This window comes from Pinus tabuliformis, chromosome 3_2 (genome assembly GCF_031772625.1).
Source record: "Pinus tabuliformis cultivar Carrire ecotype Pingquan chromosome 3_2, CPIR1, whole genome shotgun sequence".
Classification (NCBI taxonomy): Eukaryota; Viridiplantae; Streptophyta; class Pinopsida; order Pinales; family Pinaceae; genus Pinus; species Pinus tabuliformis.
Window position 1 is genome coordinate 1123177662 of NC_142302.1, and position 17293 is coordinate 1123194954.

Sequence of the window (17293 nt, forward strand, 5' to 3'; positions counted from 1 at the left end):
AGAGTCAAGAAGAAGAAAACCGGCTTAGACCAGCTCTCAGACCTACATAGGCTTGCCCAAGATTTACCAAACCAGGTTGTTATGGCTAGTCTCAACCTGTCACCTCGGCTCTCTGCTCCATTTTGGAGTGAAGTAAACTCCTTGACAAGGAGCTCTTTTGGGCAATACGAAGGCTTGCAACGAATCGATCCGGCGGTGCATTCTGGAAAAAAAATTCATAAACTGAGAGCTGGAACGTTACTTATACTTTGCAATTTGTTATGCTTTCGTTTGTGGGTGATCAATACAGTGGAATTAAATTTTTGGGTTTTGTCTGCAGGTTGTAGCAATGGTAAGACAGGGGCTATAATGGCGTCGGCTCCCCAGCGAGAAAAGGATCCGAAGAAGCGGATAGTTATAACGGGAGTGGGACTCGTCTCTGTATTCGGGAGCGACGTCGATACGTTTTATGATCAGCTTTTGGAGGGAGAGAGCGGTATTGGGTTCATAGATCGATTCGATGCCTCGAGTTACAGTGTTAGATTTGCAGGCCAAATACGTGGGTTTTCTGCAAATGGGTACATTGATGGGAAGAATGACCGCCGGCTTGACGATTGCTGGAGATACGGTTTGGTCAGTGGGAAGCTGGCTCTTGAAAACGCTAATCTCGGCCACCAACAGTTGGAGAAGGTATTTATTTTTGAATAGTTTTCATTGCTGGGTGTAAAATTTTATGAGAGGTTTGCATTTTTAGATATGAGAATTATTTTTAATATTTAATAAATTTAAAATTTAATGGTGATTATTTGAAAATTTTGAGTTTTCTTTGTCGATGGGAGTTTCTCTTTCAATTCAGGAATTAGAGTGAGTGAGGATTTTTTTCTTCAATTCGAGAATTAGATTGAGGAAGTTTCTCTTTCAATTTAAGAACTAGAGTGAGGTTGTTGGTACGAGGTTACCCCAAAAATATAAGGCTAGAACAACATATTTAAGTCAATATAACAATATTCACAGACATGCATCCCATTACAACAATATTTATGCTTATAGCTTATCAGGTCACTAAGGCACTAAGTGAGTTTGAAACCTTAATGAACCTAATTGGTTAATATTTTTGTATATATAAAATTTTTAAATAAATTTAATTTTTTAAAATATATTAAATATTAAATATAATTTAAAAAGCAAAAACCATTTTAAAAATTACATAAATAAAATAATTATAAAGTAATAATGTTTAATGATAAATAATATAAATAATAAAGACACAAATATGATGCATATTATAATTAATAAATAATTACACTAAGATATTTTCAATCTTTTTCTTCCATTTTCGTTATAGTCACCTATTTTAATTTTCTCATCTTTATGTATCATTCATTTTTTTGACCACTTTTATTATAATTACATTTGTTAATTTTCTCATCTTTATATATTATTATATAAGAATGGACACTAAAATTCAAAAATATTAAAAAAAAAAATTTAAATTGAAATCTTGTATTTAAAATTGAACCTTGCTTCTTTTTGTCACTAATTTTATTAGTTACTTTCTTCCACATAGGTTTGTAATTTCATGAGGCCTCACGAACATCCTATTCATAAAATAAGAAATGCATATATATTGAGGAAATTTCTATCAATGAGAACTCTCGTAACCAAAGCTCAGTATTCTAGGACATTGCCTTGGCCATTGGGCTTTGACTTCATTAGTTTGGAATTTCAAGTTCACATGAACTTTTGTTATGGATTATTAACCACTTAGTTTGGAATTTCAAGTTCATATGAACTTTTGTTATGGATTATTAACCACTTGGTTCGAGTAGATGTTAGAAAAGTGGGATTATATGACTTTCAAGCTCAAATTCTCACCATCTGGCCTCCATAATGGGAGAGATGCTAAAGTCATGTGACATTGCAATTTGTGATTCTGAATCTATTAACTCATGATTTTGAGCTTACATGATCCTTTGTCTTTAATTATTTTTCAGTGATCATAATCTTAGATAATCTAATTTATTATTTATTCATTGTCTCACAACTAAATTCCTTTACCATTATCTCACAACTAAATTCCTTTACCATGTAATGATTTCCTTGCTATTCCAATCATTTCAAAGTAGTGAGAAAATATTTGTTAGGTATCTCTTATCCTGAATTATAAATCCCTATCGATGGTTGACATTAATGTTAGTAAATACTTTATCCATTGTAAAAATAGTGAAATCAATGCAATATACTAATAGCATCAATGCAATGTCCTGCAACAATTATAGATGGACCCAAGACCATATCCTCCATAGAATGTGCGTATTTTGTATAATAGATTGCAACACAACCCACTAATTTTAACATTGCTAAATATTCCTAAACTTTTGGAAATTATATTAATGGCATTTTTATGTGTGTGTGGATATATTACGTTTTAATATAGTTCAATCCCATTCACACATTGTTTACTTGACATCATTTGATAAATATGTAGATTTATATTCATCCCAACGTGTCATTTTATCCATCATATTTTATCCCTTTATCTCCTCTAGTCAAAAATATTTATAACCACCACCATGACATGTGACAATACAATCCACATGACATCTCTTCGATGCAGTTATTCAATGTCCCAGATGTTATGCCCAATATAAAATAATGAAATTTATCCATGGTAGAAATGTTGAATTCAATGCACTACAATAACAGTAAACATTGAAATCAATGCAAACTACGTTAATACCAATGCAATGAACAACTTAGTTGAAATTTATTGATTTTGTGAACACTGAAATGTAAGCTCTTAGGCTTAATAGAAGCTATATAAATGGACCTAATATGGCCTCTTGGTTCATATTCCCAACGTGTGGACATCAAAAATTAGAGAAATTGGAATCATATGACCATTTGCTTCATGATTCTAGTTCTATTATCTTGTGATTTGGAGCTCATGTAAGCATTTCCCTTTAATTATTTTACTGAGATCACAATCGTAAACCATCTAATTGATTATTTATCCATTTGTCCACTACTAAATTTTTTTAGTGAGTTTATAGTGATGTCCCTACCATTCTTTCTAACTGTGAGAGAATATTTTTCATTTAACCTTTATCCATAGTACAAACTTTAAAATCAATGTGCTATAATAAGATAAATGCAACAAACAACTTGGTAAAAAATTATCAACTGTATAAACATTGTAATCTATGCAATATAATCAAATAATTGTAGTAAATAACTTATTTTGTGATGGGGTGCATATATAAAAAAGAAGTATAAAATTTATCATAGATTTTAACCATTAAAAATCAATGATACATATACAATTTGAAAGGGGGGGAATAGAGTATAAGGAAGAGATGGCAAGAAGGGTTGGATCTTTGATTATGGGGAAGAGATGAGAAGGAAAGTTGGGTCTTTGATTTTTCAAGTCTAATAAGCAATCCTAGGGGATAAGGTGAGCTTTTCTGGTCCAAAATATTAGGATTTCTAATTTAAATTTGAATCATAATATAGATCGAGGTGAAGTATGGGCGATGAAGTTAATGCCTCCATCATTCTAACTAGTGAAGTTGTTTAAGTCACACAAATGGTTCTTCATTGTCTCTGATTGGGATTACAAGGTTTTAGAGAAGCGATTTTTCAAAAAACTTTAAACCCTAACCCTTAATCCTTAAATGAACTATGTTGTCTAGGTGTAGGGTTTATTGGTCAACAGATTGATTTTTTTTCATGAAAATCATGGAGAAAGAAGGACTTGGGTGTGTAAAGGATAATGAGGCCAATGAGTAATTGATGCTCATAGTTTATCAAGTGCATGTAGAATAAAATTCCATTATCTTAAAGGCGTTACATGAGGTTGTGAGTAGGGTTGTTGAAAATGTTGATGGTAGAGAGGTTTCCTTGGTTGAAGACATCTAGTCTCCATTAGAAGCGCCATTGAATTTGAAGGTTGATTCCCAACTCCCAACGAATGAAGAAAGATGCAATATTGGTAATCTTTTAGCTCCACTTGATAGTATTAATATAGAGGAGGCCAATTTTAATTTGGATTTGGGAAATAAGGTACATCAGCCCTCTTGGTTAGAAGATCCTATAAAGTCTAGGAAGAGGATGAAGAGTAGTAACATCTTCAAATGGTTCCTCAATAGGTTATTTATCTAAAGAGGAATTTCATCATGCATGGTTTGGATAGGGCATGGACATAGGTTCCAAGGGATCTAGTCAGTGTTATTTTAAGCCAAAGAAATTAGTTAAGGAAGGAGAGGTTAAGGAAGATATAGGAGGGATTGATTTAGACCTTATTAAGGACATTGGTATATATTTTTTTGGGAGGAAAATCTTATTTCATATTGAATAACATAAAGTTCTAATTGAGATGCAAGAAGGAATTAAAACATTTATTAATGGGGTACTTATAATAGGATAAATCCTCTCAAATATAATATCCTATATGAGTAGTTATATGGTAAGTCGGGTAAGTATATTACCCTTTGATTATATTTGAGTTAAATTATAGCATAAACTAATAAATAGGTGCACTTGGGGTTATACCTCCCCATGAGCACCATGAGGGTAATAAACCAACCTTAGGGAAATAGGGGTGACTCCAATAAATATTTATTCTATTTGAGTTGAGAAGTGTCTAGTTCTCAAAGCCTTCTTTTTATTTTTTCATATATGTCCATGTGTTTTATCTCAAAAGTTTATGAGTGGGCATGTATTCTTCATGCAAGATTAAAGTGCATGGAGACCTTGGGAGGGGTGTTCACTCAATATTTGGTGAGAACTATTGATTTATTTTACCATTCACATATGTGGTAGATCTAATGATGGTTGTGTGGAATGTTAAAACTAGATTTTACATGTTTCCATAATTTTTTTGCCTAGAGAGGCCATGGTTGAGTTACGGGTAAAAGTTATAGTTGAGATTATTTTGTCTAAAATAATTGAGATTTCTTGCTAGATCTTGTTGCAACAAGAGAGGGAAGTGGGATATCCTAAGGAACTATTTAGTAGTGAAGGATAGCCATTCCTTTTTTTGAGCAAGGCCAAGGGGAAAGAAATACTAGTGAGTGGGATGGTTGTTTTAAAAGAAATGAGTAAAAATGTTATTTCCCTAGATGAGATGTATAGATGAGGGATTGAGTGAGGAAAAAAGAGCCATGGCCAATATATTTTCGCTTGTTTCACTATCTAGAATCAGGGTGGCACTTGCTAGAGTTAGTGCCCATCGTTGGGAGGAAAAACAATCCCCAAAAGTTTTTTCCTCAAGTGCAACTCATAATAGTTAAGATTTAGGGCTTATTGATTATATTTTGATGGCTAATGATTGTAGATATTGGTGTAAATGAGTAATAGGTTCTTATTTGGTAAGCGTACATGGCTAGAAATCAAAATTTTATTAGGAATATAATTTTGGGTTGTTTGACATTTATTTATATGATGATTGTAAGTGTTGTAACAACCATATTTGTAATGTATATGGAATAGTTATGCTTCTACTTTGTAAATTAATCTTCAATTATATACAATATATATAATGGATTTTGTATGTATCTCATAAGAGGCCAAAAATCATGAAATATATGTAATTGTTATACAAGGAAATTAATTGTACATAGATGTTGTCATAATGTCTCATTTATCAACTATAGTAATTCATTTATAATAAAAAAAATATGTTTCAAGAGTTGAAATCATTGAATATCGCATTCATGGGAAATTAAAGAATTTGACACGTGGAAGGTTAATTCCGCTACCTTGTTTTTAATTGCAAATTGATTCCATGTAATAATATTGATTACGAATTAATCAAGTGGCTTGATATGTTACAAATAGGTATCAAAGCTACATGTTACATTAATAATGTTGTATGGGCTAAAATTAATATCTACTTGAAAAAAATCATAGTTTGCATACAAAGTATTTGATAAAAACCCTCAATGAAAATTGAGTAAAACCATATGCTAGTTAAATGGGATCAATGTTTTGGATAAATATACCTCAATATTAATACGGATGGGCATATTTTGCAAGGTTTCTTGCTCAACATTTTGGTCATATATGAGGGAATTTAACTATACAAGGATAGTTGCAATTGCAAGTTATATGTTTGAGAATAGCTAAGGAAGATAGATAGTATAAATCCCCACAAAGGAAATATTTTTGGCTTTGAAATACTTAGATTGTGCTTTAGACAACATATGAGCTGTTTATGGAAACATTATTATGTGTAGTCAGGGATTGAAAATTTGGCTCCATGGTAAAATGGGAAAATTATAAAAACATATGAAATTTCAAATCAAATGAAAAAAGTTTAAATTGATAAATATTGGGCATAACATTCCTTGAGAGGTTAATTTTTGGAGGACCCATAAATGGACTAAGCTAAGTTCAACAAATTTAGATTAACAATGGATATCCTCACTAGATTTGAGTTGCCAAGGGCTTCAAATTTTGGAGATGTTGTCAATAGAAAAGAGTTACTCATATGGGTGAGATCAAAAATTGATACAGTCATACAAAGTTTGGGTTCCTTGGGGATTCATAGTTTTGAAAATGTCATAAATGGTGGATTTTTCTTTTGACAGATGAGATCAATGGTCGTCTCGGGGGGACCTTTGTAAAGTATGGAGGTGATGGACATAAATTTGTTGGGAAATTCTAGATCATTTTAAAAGGGGAGATGTATAGTACACATATCATTACAATTTTGGGAGATGTTAGAGAAACAAAGAAAGTAAAACGACACAAATAAACAAGATCTAAATAGAGAGATCCGTGAACAACCTAGATTTAATCATGACTAATGGGAGAAAGGTATGGAGGAGAGAAAAGCAAGTGTTGTAAGTGGTCATGGTTACAATAGGAAATGAGATCCACATTACAAATCATGTCATGGAAAATGCAAAGGAGCCATAGATACAAGAGAATGACATGGTAGAAACAATGGGTTCCATATGGACTCCAAGTCCACCCCTGAACATCCACATGTCATGAAATGTTGACAAAAGAAAAAATTTAGAGCCAATTTCTTGTTTTGGACATAGTGGAGACATATGAAGTTCTATAGACATGAAAGTTTTCATGTAAGTCATAGGGTTGAAGACTATAAAAGTGTTCATGAGGATAATATGTTGATTTAACTCTAGAATTCCAAAAAGTGGCAATTAGTGGCTTTTTAAGGGTGAGGGTACTTACTTATAGGAGCTCTATTTGGTATGAAATCTGGACATTGTAGAATAGAACTAGACACAGAGAAACCTAGTTGGATTTTTGGTTAGATTCCAAGGGGTTTGACTTGAAAGTTAAAAATATGTTAAATTCCATTATTCTGAGAGTTATTAGAGTATTTTATCACTAAGAAGAAACTCTTTGAGCGTCCATGATCATAAGTACTATATGCACATGATTCAAAGGTTTTTCAAGTTCTCCTTAGATTTTTCTTTTATAGATGGAATAAGTAGTTCTTAAAACATAATTGCATTAGTGAGAAAATTGTGAAAAATGGGAAAAACTAATAACTTTTGAGAGCTATAACTTTTAGATTGTAGCTTGGAATTGAGCATGGTTATAGTCATTAGATAGGTAACATACAAGAGAACTATAATAAAAGGTTATGATTTCCAAAATATTTTTCTAGTTATTTCAAAAAGTTAGCAGAATAGAGCCCTCAAGCTTGAGTGGTAATATAATCATAAATGTGCATAATTTCGAAGGTATCCTAAACTTTGAGAGACAATTATACAGTGATATAAGAGTTTCCTGAAGATGAAGTTGACTAAGAGATGGATGCATATAATTCATGATGGTGCTTTCACAATAGAGTGGAAGCACAACTAGATGATTAGAGCATGGTAGAGGTGCATATTACCAACTAGGGTGAATGGTTAGGGCTAGATAATTGTTTTACTTTGAATAAGAGTGCATATAAGGAATTTATTACAATCCTTATGTCTCCTCTAAACTACAAAGAAGAGCCATGGAAACTCTTGGTTATTGGAGTTGGTTACTCTTTTCCATAAAAAATATTTAGTTAAGGCATGGAAGATACCAACCTATCTAGAAGTGTTACGAGGTTTCAATTGTTGAAGCTAGTTATTATATATAGTTGAGAAAATGTGATAAGTATAGGTAATATGGAATAGGTTAGTGAATAAAGATGACATCAACATGCATTAAAAGAGAAATTAAGTTCCTATGCTCATGGAGGCCATCAATGTGATGGAGGTTATAATGCTTGCATGATAAAGGAGAATTGTCAAGGAATGAGTATATGTGTATGAAGTAATGGACAAACTATGTGATGGGTGGACCATCTTTGTGGGAAGGATTTGTGAAAGCCTAGAATGACTTATGTGTAAGCGATGAAAGGAAAAGTGATGAACTTCGACTCATCAGAGGGATGTTGATAGGGGAATAAAGAACTCCATGTATAGATTAGTATCGGTGGATGGAGTTAGACTCCACAAAGAATTATCCAATTAAAAGGGAAAATTTTAGAGTCTTACAAATTCTAAAAATTATTGGAGACGATGGCATCAAATGACATATGGTTGAAGGTTTTAACTTTTAAACCTGTATAGAAATTACCAACATATGAATTCTTAAAATAGAAAAATATACGATGGCAAGAACATAAAACAAATATACACAGAGATTATCCCCTAGATCCTAAAACAATGAATACTAGAATGATTTTTCATTATATTCCTTTCAATGTTACAATACATATATATATATATATATATATATATAGATATATATATACATTCCGAATGAGTGATAAACCCCAATCCACTAACCCTAGATTAGAACATAATTGTAGTGCCCTTGATCAGATTTATAAATACTATGGGAAAAATTCATTGTGCCCAAAAACCATGCACGAAAACCATGGGTGGGTTCGCCCACCATCTTTGGGTCTGCCCCCCATCCTTGGGTCCGTATAAAAAAAATTCGGGGTGCTACCCTGGACCCCATGATGTGTGGAAAGAATATAACACACACCTAACATTCTCCCACTTATTGTTTTATTGCCACACTAGGGGTCACAATAGAGCTTAGTCATTGGTCCAAGGCTACAATTCCCATTTTTTCTCTACACCAAGAGAACTTCTCAGTGATAATACACTTTGTCAATGCATCTACAAAATTCTTCAGGGTGTCCACCTTTACCGACAAAAGCTTTTTATCTTCAACCATATCCCTCAGAAAGTGATACTGAACATCAATGTGCTTTTTATTTGAATGATAAGCTAGGTTCCTTGCCAAGAAAATTTCACGTTGGTTGTCACAATCTATCCTTATAGGTCGTTGTATCAACCCCATACTTGAACACAATCTTTGTAACCAAATTGCTTCCTTTATTGCAAGAGTGGTTGCCATGTATTCAACCTATGAAGTTGAAAGTGCCACTACAAATTGTTTCTTTCTCATCTAACTAACTTCTCCTCCAAATCGGTTAAACAGATACCCACTTGTATATATTCTCTGGTCGAAATCACCAGCCTATTCTGCATCAACAAATTCATGTATGTCCAAAACTCTATCTAATTCTGGTCTTCCTTGGTAGCACATACCATAATCACTAGTGGCACACAAATACTTGAAAACCCGCTTCAATTTAGTCCAATGCTCCTTCCCTGGTTTAGACATAAACCTACTCAATACTCCCACTTCATGTGCAATGTATGGTTTGGTACAAACCATTGCATGCATCAGGTTACCAACTTCACTTGCATATGGAATACATGGCATGCCCTCTTCTTGTCCATGTGTCTTGAGACACTGTTCAACAAATAACTTTACACCTACAAGAATAGGAACCTTCACCGGTTTTCTATCCTGCATATTAAACCTCTGCAATATTGTCTCAACATACTTACTTTGGTTTAAGCATAGCTTCCTCTTTGGCCTATCTCGTTTCATTTCCATGCCCAAAATATAGTTTGCAGCACCAAGATCCTTCGTGTCAAATTTAGAAGAAAATTGGGTCTTCAAATATTCAATAATTTCTTTGTCATTTCCAATCAGCAACATATCATGCACATACAAGGCCAAATAAATAACATAGTCGCCAGTTAATTTAAAATACACACAATGATATGATTTTCTCCTTGTTAATCCAAGTCCCTGTATATATGTATCAATTTTTTGATACCACATCCTTGGTGAATTCTTTGACCCATACAAAGACTTTCTTTTACCTACATACCAATTTTTTCTTACCCTTCACTGCAAATCCTTTTGGTTGCTTCATGTAGATCTTTTCTTCCAAAATAATTTTTTTTCTTCACAATCATCTGTTCTACCTCAAAGTCAAAAGAAACAACAACAGATAAAATAATCTAATAAAAACTAACTTGGCAACAGGAGAAAAAATATCACCAAAATCAATTCTCGACACCTAGGAATATCATTTTTCTACCAACCCAAATTTGTATTTCTCCACCTTGTCTTCTGCATTCATCTTCTTCTTAAAAACCCATTTTCTACCTGTGGGTTTCCTTCTAGCTGAAAACTCCGTTAGATCCCAAGCATACTTTTTGTCCAAAGATGTCATTTCATCAACCATGGCTTGCTTCTAGAGTTTTCCATCCTTTGAATCCACTGCCTCCCTGATAGTTCTGGTATAATCATCCATAATAGATAAAGAATAATTTGAATAGAAAGAAGATATACTATACCTCTTTGGTTGCCTTCTCTCTCGAACTGATCTTCTCAAAACTAGAGTATGTGGCTCTTCGCTGTAGATTCTAATTCTTCCTCCTTTAGTTGCAATTGTATCTTCTCAGGTTCCTTTGATAGGACTTCATGTTTAATAACATATTTCACCTCTCTAAACACCACATCTCGGCTATACACAACCTTCCTTGTTTCTGGGCTCCAAAATTTATAACCTTTTAAACCATACTTATATCTAATAAATATGCACCTTTCATATTTAATATCCAACTTGGTTGCTTTCTCCTTTGGAACATGTACATATGCATCACAACCAAATAAACTGAGATGTGAGAGAGAGGTTTATTACTAGTTCATACCTCATGTGGAGTCTTATCCTCCAATGTTGATGAAGGTGATCTATTAAATAAGCAACATACAATATCCACTTCCTATGCCCAGAATTCCTATTCTAACTTAACATCACTGAGCATGTTTCTTGCTTTCTCCACCAACATCCTGTTTATCTTTTCTGCAACTCCATTTTGATGAGGTGTGTATGAAGTAGTATTTTGTCGTGCTATACCACACTTCTTATAAAACTCTTCAAATTCCTTCTTGGATAACTCTCCACCATAATCTGCCCTTAGCACTTAATCTTCTTCTTTGTTTAATTTTCCACCAGAGCCTTAAATTCTTTAAACCTGTCAAAGAATTCATATTTCTTCCTGACGAAATATATCCATGTATTCCTTGACAAGTCATCTATAAATGAAACATATTACATAGACCTACCAAGTGATGGAACCGATACAAGTCCAAACACATCACTATGCACAAGCTCTAATATCCCTTTTTCCTTCTTAGCACCAGAGGGTAAACTCACCCGATTTTTCTTCCCATATACACAATGTTCACATAAATCAAAATCTAGAGAGAAATTAGACATATTTTCTACCATACCATTACCACGCAGTACTCGATGGCCCTTGTCTCAAATATATATGAATCTTTGATGCAACAACATAGTATTTTTGTCCAGAGACTAGAATATTTTCTTCTCCACCTTCAGGAACCACAAAATTGCTACACTGATCAATAAGAGTACTACCCAACAACTTATATAGAGTTCCGATCTGAACTCCCCACATCAATACCAGTGTCCCTTGAACAATATTGCAGGTATCTTTCTTGAACACTGTTTTTACACCTGCATCATCCATATTTCTTACAAAAATCATATTTTTGGCCAATGCAGGAGTATGTAGAACACCAGGAAGTGTTCTAATCCTTCCACCTTGCAACTTCAGATTGAATTTTCCGCGTCCTATGATTCTAGCCTTACTACCATCCCTTAGGAAGACATCACCACCATCATAGTTCTCATACTCGCAGAACCGTTCCCTATGGGGTGTTAAGTGAAAGGATGCACCTGAGTCAATCAACCATGCCTTCTCATCTATGTGTGTACTTGAAGAAGAATCCAAGTACACATTCTCACCTTCAACTGAGGTGGTTTTTGCCTCTGCAGAAGGAGCATCATCAGGTCCCTTTCCTTTCTCAAGAGTTTTATATCTATAATACTTTCTGTAGTGCCCCTCTTTTTCGTATTTCCAACATACCTTTGTAAATTTTCCTCGAGATTTAGATCTCCCTACAAGTTTATATCTCCCACTTGATGACTTTTTTTCTATTCTAGGACCATCCTCTCATAGACAAGGCATCTCCATTCTCGCTCTACATATTTTTCTGTCTCATCTCCTTTGAAAACAAGGATGAGATTCCCCTGATACATTCATTTATATTGAATGTGAGAACCACAATCATATTGTGCTCTTCGCCTTCCGATCTAAATTCACCCAGTCCCCTTCCAACATTATTGTTGGTGTCATACCTAGATCTACAATGATCCACTAATCTCTATCCACCAACAAATCCTCCATATTGAGCTTCCACAACTCAAAACTCTATCCATTGAATTTATCCATCTCTATCTTTCCACTGCTCACCATCTTCTTTCACCGCAAGAATTGATCTTGCAAATCTCCCATTGTAATAGGGTCTACCACAGGGCTGAGCAAAACCCCTCAACAAAAAAGGTGTCCCCTTGAAGCTGAAACCAATGTCACATGGTTCGGGTTCGAATTCGAATTCGATTACAATTAAGTTTGATTCGAGTTCGAATTTTTCGATGAGATTCGAATGAGGTTCGCCATTAGGTTCGTTCATATATATAATTTTAAAAATATATATATAATAATTAAAATTACATAAATCTTTTATATTCATTTATAATTAATATATATTTATAATTTTTATCATATACTATATCAATAAATTTATAATTTTCCATAAATATAAGTTATATTAATTTACAATATTTAAAATAACAATACCCTAATTTCGTTAATGTAATATAATTTAAAATATATTAAAAATAATTCTAGTAAAAATATATAATTTTAAAATTATGTTAACTTATCTTTATTATTATAATAATAATAATAAATATACATTAGCCCATTGTAATGCCTCATATACGCTGAGTTCAATACATTGTAATGTGTTAACATATTGTATTGCCTGTAATACATGTACGTTGAGTTCAATACTATAGTTCATTGTAATACTTATAGAATTATAATAATGTTGACGCCTTAAAATATAATGCTTTTAACACATTATAATGTATGTCCACAGATTTCGATACTGCAATATATTATAATACTTGTAAAATTATAATAATGTCAACGCGTTAGCAAAACAAATTGAACCATGGCTCGGAAATTGCGCACAAGCTCACTGGGAGATTGGGATGATTATGTGGAATACTGTCCAAGTTAGGACACAAAACCCTAAAAATAATTCTTAATATACTAGCATCTCCTGTAGAATGTCTCTTTTGTTGTGGGTAATAACCATATGAATGTCGTTATAATAATAATGCACGCAGCAGGAACCGAACCTTCTCGAACATAAACGAGCCTTAAGATTTTTTTTGAAATTCGCCGAATTTCGGACCTCAACTTTTAGGTTCGACGAACCCTGTGACACGGCTGAAACAACTTTGATACCAAATGAAGGTTTTAACCTTGTACATAAATCGCCTGCAAATGAATTCTTAAAACCTAAAAAATATACAATGACAAGAACATAAAACAATATACACAAAGATTTTCCCCTGGATCCCAAAACAGAGAATACTATATTGATTTTTCATTATACTCCTTTCAATATATATATATATATATATATATATATACACACACACACACACACACACATACCGAAACATTCATAAACCCCAATTCACTAACCATGGATTAGAACATAATCATAATTCCCTTGACTGGATCTACAAATACCTTGGGCAAAAATCACCGTTCCCAAATACCATGCACACAACCATGGGTAGGTTTGCCCACCATATTTGGGTCCACATAAAATAAAAAAATTCCAGGGTGCTGCCCCATACCCCATGATGCTTAGAAAGAATATAACACACACCCAACATTGATGAATGTTAAGGTTGGTAAAAAATATTATAGAATTGATGAAATGATTCCAATAGTAGATGCCAATTGTTGGATGAGACCAGGATAAGGAATATTCAGTGGATCCTAAGTGTACAAAGGTTAGAAAATCAACGCATGACATGATAGTTGTAATTATAAAATTTTAAAAGAGAAGAATTAGAATGCATATAGAGTAGAAAAGTGCATTTAAAGCTGGATGGTTTGTGAAAGAAAATGGGCTTTTAAAGGAGGTCATATGAAGTTGGAATGACATTGATTGCAACAATATGAAGTGCTAGAAGGTCCATATAAAGCTAGAGAAGGGCTAAGTTGGACTAGGATAGAATTGTTCAAGAAAAGTCAACAAGCCTTGAAAGGGTGAACAAAATGCAAAGGCAACTCTAAAGAAAAGCATAACATGATTTCAATAATCAAATGGTACTTGAAGGAATCTTAGGACAAAAATGAACCTACAACAATGTTAAAGAAAGCTACAAATTTCTAAGGAATTTGTTCTAATACAAAAAAGGATAATAAGGGAAACAAGATATGCCATGATTTAGATTAGTTATGCTTTGGGAATCCATGCAATATAGAGAAGAAAAGTAGAATCCCTTGACTCTTCTATTGATGTTGTTGCACTAGTTATGAACTAATAAGGAGAGTGAATGAGTATTTATACTCATATCCTAGAATGAATATCATATGTGATAGACATATGTTAGACCATAGTTATATTGGATATGGAAAGTTTATAGCATTGTAAAAGTGTCAAGTGGTCTCTATGCTAGTGTTTGTGTCCTCAATAGTAACCTTTGTCACAAAATGGAGATGACATTAAAGGGGAAATGTTTCTTGGGGTCACAAGGTCTCCACTTATTCAATGTATGTCATAGCACTACTTTCATGGGATATTAAATAGTTCTTCCACTCCCACTAGATATTGATAAAAGACTCCCAAAATCATTTTGTTGAACCCCTCTCTGAATACATATTTCTAATAAAAATAATCACCAGTTTTTTGCAGATACCCCCTATTTTAATGAAATACCCTTTTTTTATACCCCGTAATAGTAAATACTAAAAAAATCAAACTACCTCACATTGCCCCAAACTAAATAACTACAATATACTCACTCTACTTTTCACAGTTTTAAAACCTTATTTATGAATGAATTTGGTAAGATATTGGTCAACAAGGTGAAACCCCTTGTGCTTGGGGCACTAGGATGAAAACAAAGGAAAGGCCCTCCAGTATGCTTAAAGAGATTATTAGCATAGAAAGGGTATATTCTTGGTGTTATATTGGGATGAAAATGAAAGTATCTCAACAAAATCGAGAAAAAATGAGGAAATAGTTGGATGATATGTTGAGTTGTTTACTAGACCTTTCAACTCACCATGGTGAAATGCATGATATGAAGTTGTGGTATTATTGAACCAATGCAAGGATGCATTATGTGAATGAACACAAGAATATTATGTAAGTGTGCAAGTTGTGGTTATACACACATCTTTCAATGAATTGTGTGAATGCATGCATATGATGCTTTTCATTACAATTAATATGTTAATTATTGAAATGGTGTAGTTATTGGTAATTCATAATTCTGAAATAATTTCATAAGGTTATGGTGGATGCGTTGGATATTTTTTATTCAAATGTAGTCATGTTTTGATGGAATATAAGAAATCTTATTGGGAAAACAGAGTTAGAGAAAAAGATGTCTTAGACACGGCAGTAAAAGTAAGACATATAATGAAGTCAATGACTATTACCTACACAATTGATGGTTAAGTATATGTGAAACTTCCTAAATATAAATCCAAGTGTATTAATAATTATTTTTGAATTTGGTTCAAATATAGAGAGATAACTCATAATATTTGTATACCTATGTTTATGACATAGAATATTGGTGAATGTAGCTAATCATGGAAAATAATAACTAATGTAAGTCTATAGAAAGCTTGAGAAGAAGGCCACTATGACGATAGTGGAATCCTATGGTTGCCATAACTTATTGATTTAGTGGAGGCTACCAGTGTTATTTCTAACAATAACACATCACACATTAACACTCATCTTGCACTTAAAAGCCTCAGTAAGATGGATTCCCCAAGGGACTATTTAGTAGAGAAAGGGAAGCATGAGCCTAAAAGGGTGAGTGTGGCAAGAAAGAGACAACTTAAATGAATTTATGATGAAAGAATCACGTGGAAAGTTTGTTGAGATCAAGGAGGGTGTGTTACAAAAGATGATAAGATGAAATATTGCCCTTGGAAATCATGTGAAGTAGAAAAATATACATTCTTATAGGTTTTATATTATTATTGCATATTTATTTTTATGTTATGAATATACATGTATACATTATGTAATTAAAAATTATTGTGAATGAGTTAATAGATACATAAACATGTATATAGCATCCATACTTGAACTTGGAGCTATATAACATCCATATTTGAACTTGGAGCTATATTTTCCTAAGATAAACATGGGGAAAATGAGCCAATGAGAGGGAAAATAGGGTTGAGTTCAATCTATTTTATTTCATTTGAATTGAAAAGTATTTAGTTTCACAAACCTTCCCTTTATTTTGTATTATATGTTTTATTTCCCAAATTTATATATGATCATGTATTTGTCATGCCAACCGTAGAGTGAACAAAATTCTTGAGAGGGGTATTCTCTTAAGCATGTGAGAAAACCATTAATTCATTTTCCCATTCACGAATGTATGGGAGTTGATGATGTTTATGGTGGAATGCTTGTGATTAGGAGTATGCATGCTCTCATGAAAGATATCTTGTTGCCATAGTAGTTTTTTTTTTCTCCGATGAGTTAAGGATAAACGTCACAATTGAGATTTCCTGGTCTACAATAATTGATATTTCTTGTCCAGTGTAGTTTGCAGCATTGAAGGGAAGTGGGATAGTGTGAGGGATAATTTAGTAGTGAAGGGGATCTAATTCCTTATATTGGGGGCGAAGGGTGGGAGAGGGGAGGAAAAGGCTAGAGAGAGGGGTTTGTCCAATGTAGTTTGTAGCATTGAAGGGAAGTGGGATAGTGTGAGGGATAATTTAGTAGTGAAGGGTGTAGGTTTTAACCCCGTACAGAAATTACCTAC

The 17293-nt window shown here is 33.2% G+C and overlaps 1 protein-coding gene across 1 annotated transcript in view; it reads left to right on the forward strand.

The window, feature by feature from the left end:
* The first annotated feature begins 321 nt into the window (after positions 1-321).
* Positions 322-17293, forward strand: part of LOC149184624 (3-oxoacyl-[acyl-carrier-protein] synthase I, chloroplastic-like) — a 59580-nt gene continuing 42608 nt past the window's right edge. Inside the window, exon 1 of the mRNA XM_089418958.1 lies at positions 322-669. Coding sequence (XP_089275084.1) covers positions 349-669 — 321 coding nt within the window. The 5' untranslated portion in view covers positions 322-348. The remainder of the gene's footprint in view (positions 670-17293) is intronic.